This window comes from Athene cunicularia (assembly GCF_003259725.1).
Source record: "Athene cunicularia isolate RWA chromosome 2 unlocalized genomic scaffold, athCun1 chr2_part1, whole genome shotgun sequence".
NCBI lineage: Eukaryota > Metazoa > Chordata > Aves > Strigiformes > Strigidae > Athene > Athene cunicularia.
The window spans coordinates 34537157-34547894 of record NW_020799095.1 but is presented as its reverse complement, the minus strand read 5'-3'; the positions used below and the strand labels follow the sequence as shown (position 1 = coordinate 34547894).

Below are 10738 nucleotides of genomic sequence, written 5' to 3'. Positions count from 1 at the left end.
ATTTTCCTATTAAACATTTTATTTCCTGTGCTTTCAATAAATTAGCCAGGACCATCTTAAATGGTTACCAGGGAATAATCTTCAGTAAAAGGCACAAACAGCTTAGATCCACCTCCACACCGGGAGACCTTCAAAAGTTTTACCTAAGTTGGAGAGCAAGACCAAGGTTCATGTCTTTCAGACTGCTGAATTCTGAAAATTGTTGAAGCAACAGCTTCCCAGTTCTGATAAGCGTGCTGAGCACATTTATGACTACCATGAAAAAAGACAGTAACATTTAAATCCTCCTCAAGCTGCTAATATATGTTATTAACTGCTTGCTCATGTTAATTCACTGAAATTACTCGTTTCTTATTGCTGTTTCAACCATTCAATTTTTAAGCCTGTAATCCTGAAATCATATTCCAAGTGAATCAAAGTTGCTCTGCAACTGTTAACAACCGGCTCATCCCTCCACTGACCTAAGCGTGAATAAGAAAGATTAAACTGTCGGAGATCTATTTTCCATATTAATTCCTCAGAATACAGACTTTCCATGCAGCACCAGACAAGTCTGTGGTGCAATGTAAACACAGTGTTTAGACATTTGCTATTTTTGATGTGGGTTTATTTCTGTGATACATACTTTCCTTCCTGGATGATGCAAATTATCTCACAAACATCTGTCAATCTCAGCAAAGTGAATTACTAGATCATTTAATATACACCTAACTTTCAAGTAAACACACGACGGAACACGTCTTTCAAGATTATCAAACTCTGAAAACACTTCTTTTAGTGCATTTTCTTTATACCAAGTTGATATGGATTTATGACCATATTTGCAAAGACAGTGCTACAGAGTGGATCCTGCAGTATTTATTTAGAAAAAATACATGGGACACAAATAACTAACGCATATTTCAGGCATGCCAAACATGATATACCTAACAATGTCTGTTCCTGATGTCCTTGAAGAGCAAAGTTGACCTCTTGAAAAACAAGAATCTTCCCTTTAGAATTCCATTGCTAAAATATTCCATCACCTCAAAAACATAAATAGCAATTCCTTCTAAATTGTAACATACTGAGAAAAACAGAATTATCTTCTGAAGTCATTCCCATCCACTCTATTCACCCTTTACCTCATATCACTCTCTGTCACCCTGAGAAGCAGGACTGTGACTAACGGCAAGTAATGAGCAGCTGGTAAATGTGTAAGCAAAATAAAGTGTTCCATATACACAGTCCACATAAATATTCTTATAATAAAAAGGGTAAATATAGATTTATATTTGTCCTTATATTTGCTACATTTATCCTTAAGGTTAAGATTTACCCGTACAGAAAAATAATAGCTTAACTAAAGCTACGCTATTACTCCAGGTTGTCAAAGCTAGTGGAAATGTGTACATACGCATGCTCACACTCTGTAAACCTGGCTTACATTGATTTAGATTGCAACATTCTATCTTTAGACAAATAGGAGCAAACTGAGTATACACTAAACCTAAATGGCTTAAAGAATCCTACTAACTGGCACAATGTTAATTTTCTTTTGTGTATCATTAGCACACCATTTTTACCTTAAGAAGTTAATAGGAAATATTGCATGACAACATTCAGTGTGCACAATGTCTGCAAAAGACAAAAAACTGGCACTTATATCCACATTTAATGCCCTTTGAATCTTTCATAATACTGATAGCAAGGGAAAAATAAGTACAGTAACAGTGGCATATATATATATATTTTGCTGACTGACATTCAGAAAAGCTGGGCTGGGAAAGTGGAAAGCTTGCCCCACTACCCTATGCCCCCCCAGCCAGCTATATCAAGTATGCTGCAAATTTTTCTCTTACACTCCTCCAGGCCCAGTGGGACAATATAAGCCAGAAGATTGTACATTACAGCTACCACAAAACAGCATCAGCACCTGGTCACAAATACCGTGTACATTCAGGATCACGACACTGCTGCAGCATTTTATAGTGCCCATTACTAGAATCCACAGGCAGATGTGGTGCACAAGCATAGTTCACTGAAGTTATAAGAAAGTCCAAAAAATAATTATTTTTTAAAATGAGTAAACACTGTATTGTAAAAGCCTTTAGACATTCTGAGAAATGTACTAATAACCTACGTGCTCTTTAACGACTACCTCTATACACCTTAATTCCCCACTGAAAGCCCATAGCTAAGTACTCATTTTTTTACTTATTCATATCAACTGTTATAATGGCTCACATGATAAGAAAAGAGCAACTAGAAATTTTACTAATACATTCTCCTTTAAACCAAGCTTGAGTTACTGCCATGAACTTTGAAATACTGATTGTTTGAGTCATGCCAAAATAAATCCTCTGCTAGTTTAGTTCTGTTTTATCTAATAATAGGCTAACTCAAGGTAGGACATTGGCATCTAGCCTAATCTGTCTTAGAATCTCATCTTTTCTCATTTAGGTACTTTCTATGAAAACAAGCTCTTCGTGGACATTTCTATAAAGCATTGTAACAGCATGTGAAAAATTGCTCTTTAATGTCAAATGACACTAAGCCCTGTGGAATCAGGTGCCACAGAATTTCCACAGAGTCCTTATGCTGAAACCAATTCCCATTCCAATAATTAAATCCAGGCAGTTGGATTTGTTTGGAGGGGTTTTTTTTAAGATTTAGAATTCTGGTTTTGTACTGAGCATATCTGAAGAGAGCATTAAATTTTTTTCCACTCAGAACTACTGTAAGAATCAGACTGAAATATACAGAAATGTAAGGTAGATATGCACTTATCACCTACACAAGCAATGCTTCTTTTTTGGCAGTATGCCTATGCAACCTTTTCTTAGAGAACTCAGATTATTTTTTTTAATTACATATTTATGGTCTTTCTCATTTGTGTCTGGAAAATGTCAAAAAATTTTCTGCCCTAGGAGAAGATTGAGAGTTAGGTCTTTTCAACCTGGAGGACGCTTAGGAGGAACCTCATCACAGTTTTCTAATACTTAAATGGTGGCTAGAAAGAGGACAGAGGTTCTTCACAAGGAGCCACATGGAGACAACAAGGGGAAATGGGTAAAAGCTGCACAGAAGTTTCATCTTGATATAAGAAAGAAATTTTTCACAGTGAGAACACAAAGTCAACCTCCCCATTGCCAGAGGTTTTTAAGATGTCACTAGGCAGGGTGCTAGATAATCTCATCTAGGCTTCCTTTCCCACAAAAGGTTGGACCAGATGTTTTGATGTCCCTTCCAACCTGGGCTGTTCTATGATTCTGTGAAAACAAAGTATTATTTTCCAAAATTACTGCAGAAATAGTGAATAAGGATTGAGCAGAGAAAAAAAACCTAGAAAGGTCCTAAAAAGGCATCCAAGAATGGCAGAATCTAGGAAGCTATTGTGTCAGCTACATTTGTTATCAGTTACATTTAATTTTATTGTATAATGTGTTCACTGTGGCAAATGCATATCATGCTTGGGTCTTTTACCTTACACCGGAAGAAATGGCAGTTCTTTCAAATATTTCACTAGATAGTGTCTTCTTTACCTCTAACGTGGCAAAAAGTACAAGCAGACACACAGAGGAAGCTGGTGGGTATGACAACAGTTCAAAGCCCCAGATGAGTCCTGACATCTAGATGTTGCCTCTCAAAGAGGCAAAAAGTGTTATCAGTTACCACCTCTCTTGCCAATACTTTCCCTATTTGAATCTTGGTGGGAAACACAATCTCCCATAGCTGTATGTCCTCACATCTGATGACTCCTAGCTCCTTACCTCTGACTGCATGCCATTCAAAACTTGCCAACACATCATTTTACCATTTCTCTTAGTGTGAAATGTAGTTCTATTTTACATCCTTGCCAAATATAATCTAAAGTTAGCAGAATATATGTGCTATAACCACATGATCTCTTTGGGCAACTTGCTCTATTTTTTTTTTCCAATGCAAAAAAACCCAATAAAGATGTCTCATTAGCAAAACCAGCTCCCTAACATAGATCTATTTTAGGTTACACAATTAATACCTCTGATGCTATCACACTTGCCAGACACTGGAATTCTTCCTTCACTTCCTTGATGAGATGCCAAGCACTTTGCAAAGCTTCTTTCTTATACTAATTCATGCAAAGCAAGAATGGAATAGAGATTAAGAAAAATATGAAAACAGAAGTAATTTGAACAAGAAAGCCATATGACCTCAGAGATGAAACTTATATTCTAAAAACTTCGAATACAAGAAATAAATGTAAATGGTGAAGTCTGGTTCTTATTTAAGGAGACTGCTGCTACTACTAGCAAATTCTTCTATAGCATTAAAAAAGGATTAAAAAAGTTGAAAGTTCAAATAGAAGAAATTCTAGGAAAGAGACTACAACACATTGGAGGAAGAGTCACATCTCAAAAAATATAGAAAATATTAAAAATATTGAACAAAGGATTCTATCTTACACAGAAAAATATATGGGAGGAAAAAAAGCATGAAAAACAAAATGACCAGATTTTTTAATGTAAATGCTGGTCTCACAATACAGAAACATTATAAAAGAAGATAACATGTCACCAAATTGAATGGCTCAAGGTTTAACAATACAAGTGTACTTCAATCTTTGTAGTGAAATCAACCCTCATTAGTAATAGACGAACATTAGTGCAGTATCTTCTTATATTTCGGTGCCCTAAATGAAGTGAGTTGAAGTTTAGCTAATCACCCACTGACCGAATGATCGCATCATCCTCGCATCAAAACAAGAGCTATTAGTTTCAGAAAGGTCAGACTTCATTATCTTCCTCCTTCCATGGAGAATACTTCAGGCTTGTGAAGGAGACAGCAGTGCCAAGGAAAGCCGTCAGTACTGGTGTCTCTACTATGACCTGCAAAAGTCTTTTATACTCTCTATTTACAACCTTCCACCACTACTAGAAGTCTCACAAGCATTACTTAAAAATACTGTTGACAACTTGACAACTGAGTAAAGAACTGCAGACATTATGCTGTGGACTGGGCACAGGCCAGATGAATCATGACTTTATTAAAACATGCAGCTTGTTAAGAAGGTATCACAACTGACACAGTTGATATCTGGTAGGTTGCTCAGAAAACTTTCATAAAATGATTTTGAATTAAGGTTTCTATACAGGACATCAGCATACTCATATCAGCAGCACAGACCTGGTGATCCTCATTCCCCTTCTTTTTCAGGGTCTCTAATAGGCCCCAGTGGACTGGAGGCAGAGGACTGTAAGAACTCAGCAAGTGAAGCTGACTTAATGGATTCTGGTTTATTTCTGCAATCCTCAAGGCTCTCAAGATAGCAGGTGCAAACTTAGAATAATGAGCTGTAGATGAAATAATAATTGGGCAAGTTCTATCTTGTAATCGATCTGCAACTACTTTAGCAACAGCTGTGTGTGTATCCAAAATATATCCCGTAGTACTGTACACTGAGTGAATGGCAGCTAGACAGTCCTCCTCAGAGCACCAGCCAGCCACCAAGTCCTGCTGAACCTTTTCAAGTAGATCATTCTGTAGCTGGAAGTGGCCCTGATTTTCCAGCTGGTTATATAATTTTGTCACCAGTTGTCCATCCTCATTAGCAATCAGGTGCAAGTACCGCTCAAGATTGGAGGACTTCAAAATATCTACTGCTGGTGAAGACGTGGGAATTAATTTTTTTCCCCTCAAATCATAAACACCTGCTCTTATGAAGTCAGTCAAAACATTGTTTTCATTGGAAGCACAAATACATTTTCTAATAGGAATTCCCATCATTTTAGCATACAAAGCGGCTAATATGTTGCCAAAGTTTCCTGTAGGAATGCAAACATCTACAGGGCTTCCAAAAGGAATAATAGCTTGATGAACAAGATCAAGGTATGCAGAGGCATGATAAACTATCTGAGGAAGCAGTCGTGCCCAGTTTATGGAGTTTGCTGCAGCCAAGGCTGTCCCATATTCTACTGTAAGAAAGCCAGTATAGTCAGAATTAGTAAAGATTTGCTTTATAGCTGTCTGGCAAAAATCAAAATCAGATTTGACACCTACTGACCAGGCATTTTCTTTCTGACAGCCAATCATCTGTGATTTTTGGATTGGGCTTACTCCATCCTCAGGAAAAAAATTAATCACAGCAATTCTCTGTTTGTCGGTGTCATGGAGACGACTAAAGCCATCTAGGACAGCGCTCCCAGTGTCACCAGAAGTAGCTACCAGAACCAAGTAATTGCAGCTTCTGGGAATGCAGTATGCAAATATATGTGGCACCATCTGTAATGCAAAATCTTTAAATGATGCTGTTGGTCCATGAAATAACTCAAGGAGAAACTGATTTCCTGCCAGATGCCGAACTGGGGCAATTTTAGAACAAGTAAAGTTTTCTCCATAAGCAGCTTCAATAATTTCTGCCAGCTTAGAAGGAGGAATATCAGCAGGATGTATGCACCTTTCTAGCATCACCTGGGCTCTTTCCATATAAGTTGCTTCTATTAGGCTTTGCCATTCTCCAGCAGTGAATTTTGGAAGTCCTCTCTCAGGAACAAAGAGTCCTCCATCAGGGGCTAAGCCCTCAGTAACAACATCACTGAAATATTTATGACAGTCTTTTTCCATACTCCTTCCAGACCTACTAGACCTAGTTGAAATGAAAGTTTCTAGTTCTGAGTTTTGATATCTCTTCACAGCATCAAGTACCTTTTCTGCTACAACCTCTGCTGCAACATCCCCTCCACAAAGAACACGAATGTCGTACCACCTTTTGTAGAACTGCTTCCTAAACTGAAGTATGTCCTTGAGAGAAATACCAAGGGACTGGCCCACAATGCGATCCACTTTCATTGATTTCAGCCTGCTCATGATGACTGTTGTGGGCACATCTAGATAGACAACTATTCCAGTTTTCTTCATATGCTGCATGCTAGCAGCATGCATTGGGTTGGACCCAGTAAGGGAAATGACACTTCCAGATGCTGAAAACTTCAACAGGGCTTTTCCTTCCTCCTCTAAAAATTGCTCGTTACCAACATCCTGAAGTTTTTCCGACACACTCATATTCCAGGTTGATTCAAGGACATCATCATCGATGTCTATGACAGGGCAATCTAGTTTCTGGCCTACTATTCTCCCAATCGTTGTTTTCCCAGCACCCGGAGGTCCCATCAGGATAATATTTTTGTTTCCAACAAGAGAATGGCTTGAGAACCATGACTTCCATATCTGTGCAAATGCAACAGGTCTTGAAAGCACCACTTTTAAACTCACGCTGAAAAGACTGTTTTGGGTTATTAGTCTTAAAGGCCGATACTGAGCAAGGTGCAACATCTTCTGCTGGGTTGGTTTTTGGTTGGTTTTTTTTTCAAGCCAACTTGATAATCCACTTAACTGCTTTAAAAAGAAAAAAAACAGTAATTAGTCCTTCAGTAAACATCTAGGAAAAAACCCTAAAGGATGTGTAATTCAGAACAATAAGAATTCAAACATAAATCCAGTTATGACTTAGGGAGGTATTTTTCAAAATAAGACTCATTCCCCTCTCCTGCATAGTTCTAGCTCGCTTCCACTGACAAATCCAACTTCAAATAGCTCATGTTCTCAAGGTAAACAAAGACCTCCAAACCTAACACTACAATACTATTTGAAATAATATTGTTTATAGGAATTAAAAATCAATTAGTTTTTCCTGTAGTAGACTTAGTTGAAGATTAACTAGATTACCTTCTTGTAATCAAAATGTCAACAAAATATACATTTGTCTCACCTCCCAAGATACATTGGTTTCTTATACTTTCTAAGAAAACAAATGCAAGATCCACTTAAATACACAAAAGACTCACAGACTTGTGCAACAGCAAAGCTAGAAGAGCTGCATCCAATTCTTCTGAAGGGATAGCAAACCAAGCAAGTGATTTGTGAAGAACTCCTATAATGGAATTGTATTGAGTGTAGTTTGTGTAAAGTGACAAGAGAGAGAAAGAACACATCATGAAGACACTCTACCCTCAAGAGAAAAAGTCACTAGGAAAGTTGTATCTCCAACAAAGTCTAAGCAAGAAGCTCTCAACACTGTATTCTGTATGCTTAGAGAAATCAACACAAACAGTATCAGCACAAATTGCAGCACACGATTTGTGCACGATGTTTAGGGCAAAAGGGGAAGGACTCAAAATCTCCATAAAGTTCAGGTTGGGTGGGGGAGAAACAAGCACAAATTTGCACAGAAAATCCCTAAAGAGTAATTTTTTATTTTAGGTAGACAAATAAGTATCACTTTGTTACTGTTAATTTTTCAATATTTATGACAAAAAATGCTTAAGGAAAAGCAACACTGAACTGCCTTTTAGGAAATTATGAAGCTTTAGATGGAAAAATCCAACTCAGTTCTTGCTCATTAACTTAAAAAAAAAAATATACATATAAAATATAAATATTTATTTGCACTATATATAAAATCAGCTTTTTAAAAAATGAATACTTATAAGTTGCTAGAGTCTGCAATACAAAGAGATGGTTGACTAAGCTGCAAGTTGTATTTTTTTTCCTCCTGGCACTGTAACATGTAACCAAAACAGCAACCAGTAACTCTTAATAACTACATTTTAAAGATTCAGTCTGTTAGCATTCCAGCATTTGCTTTGCACTGCTTATTAAAATATTATAGTTTATATACCAGCTACTTTTAGCAGTAAAAAAAATTTTCATGAGAAGGTGTTTCCCTGCATTGATCAGGACAGACTAAAAAGAACAATTAAAGGAATTCACTAGAGACTAGGCTTCCACATCCTTCAATTGTTCAGGCCTGTTCTCTAGATGCTCTCCAGTCCAACAGCCTTTTATCACTGTGAAGAGCAGAAGGTGGCCTGGAACTGCAGTAGAAGCCAGGTGAGCACCCAATGGGAACTGCATCATCTTCCAAAGACCTATTCGTGATTAATCCAATTTACAGTTGTCACACCAGTCCTTTAAAGACCCTGCTGTTCTCCACCAGTGTGCATAACATCAAATGACTCCAGAGACACAGGTCACAAATGACATTCAAAAATGACACAGAAGCTCAAGTTCTGTAAGAGCAAGGCACAAAAACAAAGACTCTTTGCTTCCAGATGCTCCTTGCTCTAGATAGTGTTCTATGCTCCTTGCTCTAGATAGTGTTCTGTGTTCCTCAATCTGTCTTTTACACTCTACTCTCTCTACCAAACTATTAGCATACATTACAAAGTCAAAGGACTTCTAATAATTTAAATCTTTGCATTTGCTCACTTCTGCATGGAGAAATGAGCTTGCAAACAGTAAGTATCAGTGTTTGCATACAGTGCTGTGACATGATAAAGATGCTGTAATTGCAAGGCATAGATCAGAGTAGAGATGGGCATGTCATACTGTATAGTTTTTTCTCAATACTTGTAAAAGTATAAGGGAAACATCTTGTGTAGATGCAATGTAAGTTTTTTTCTAATAGTTATTAAAAAACAATCTTCAAAGAGTAGTTGTAATATTCAGTATCATTATAAAGCTGTACTGTAATAGTAATGCACTCTAGCTCTGTATGTATGTATTCACTATAGGGCCAGAAAGAGAACTTCGTATTAAACTTCCAGATTTAAAAAATTTAGACAAAATTGTAGTGATTTTATTTCTTGAATGTAAGAATCACTTCAAGAACTGTGTGTGAATTAAGGGAGTACAAACCGTGCTAAGCATAGTGACTTGCCTACCATGTCTAGTTGCACTACAGATTCACTTGGAGGTGCAGTTACTTGGTGTGCACTATACAGCTGCTGGATGTAATATCTGGACTGCTTCATGAATCTAGGCCATAGGTATTGTTTGAAATCAATTTAGTTAATTTGGTGCAAAAATTTGCAGGGAAGTCCTTTATTCAGCTACTCAATTCAACCTATTCCAGTACAATCCAATTTTGTACCCATGTAAATTACATGTACACAGAAGCTTGCAATCACTGAATGCAACCTGTTTCTTTGGAAAAAATTTTTGTTCAGTTGGCAAGACTTTACTGCAAAAGCAGCTCGAATTAGACCGTATCGCTGGTAGAGTTTACTGGTTTAGCTAGAACACCGAGCCATCTAATTTTATATACAAATCCCATGCCAAAAGGCTTGGGGTTTTTTGAAGCAGAGCTTACATCCACACCTGCGATGAAATTCTAAGTTTTGACAATACACCTTGAGCCTTCACTTGGATGCTGACAGCATCTACATATCATTAGCAGTTATCCACAATTTTAATAACCATTGCCGGCTGACAGGAGTTCTAGTGAAAACCAGGCTTTGATACTGATATAGACACAAAGTTTGCAACAACACAACATACAGTTAAAATTCGGTTACCAAGCAAGTCAGTGGCAGTTTGCAGCTGTCAAAGACCTCAAGGCAGTTCAAAACTAGTAAGTTATCCTATTTCAAAATTGTTAACACAGGACAACTTCTATTTGACTTTTCTCAGAGCTTGTATGCATGGGAAAAAAACCCCAGCCAACTGCCAATCCCACAGCAAACCATTCAACTTCAGTCTTCTCGTGATCATCCTACAAACCAAGATCCTGCAAAGGTTCCCGACTCACCACGGCGCTCCCTCCCGCCTCACCGTTTCGACGCCGCGAAGGTGTCAAAGGGCGGGAGGGAGGAAGGGGCCGGCCGGGCCGCTCCGCGCCGGGGAAACGCGACACCACAGAGCCGGGTGAGCCGCGCCCCCTCACGCACCCCCTCGCCCGCCCAGCGCAGCCCCGGGCTCCCCACCTCCCCTCCGAGCG

The 10738-nt window shown here is 38.1% G+C and overlaps 1 protein-coding gene across 8 annotated transcripts; it reads right to left on the bottom strand.

The window, feature by feature from the left end:
- Window positions 1–836: 836 nt before the first annotated feature.
- Window positions 837–10727, bottom strand: THNSL1 (threonine synthase like 1). Of its 8 annotated transcripts, none has more exons than XM_026842995.1 (3): window positions 10573–10727; window positions 7806–8363; window positions 837–7353 (listed from the first exon to the last, which is right to left on the bottom strand). In XM_026842995.1, exons 2-3 carry the CDS (start codon window positions 7953–7955, stop codon window positions 5071–5073), a joined length of 2433 nt encoding a protein of 810 aa, XP_026698796.1. In that variant the 5' UTR covers window positions 7956–8363; window positions 10573–10727; the 3' UTR covers window positions 837–5070. The 8 variants fall into 8 exon arrangements, with proteins under 8 accessions (XP_026698796.1, XP_026698795.1, XP_026698801.1 ...); XM_026842994.1 differs by having other exon boundaries at window positions 837–7356; window positions 7806–7964; XM_026843000.1 differs by having other exon boundaries at window positions 837–7356; window positions 7793–7891.
- Between the last annotated feature and the right edge of the window lie 11 nt (window positions 10728–10738).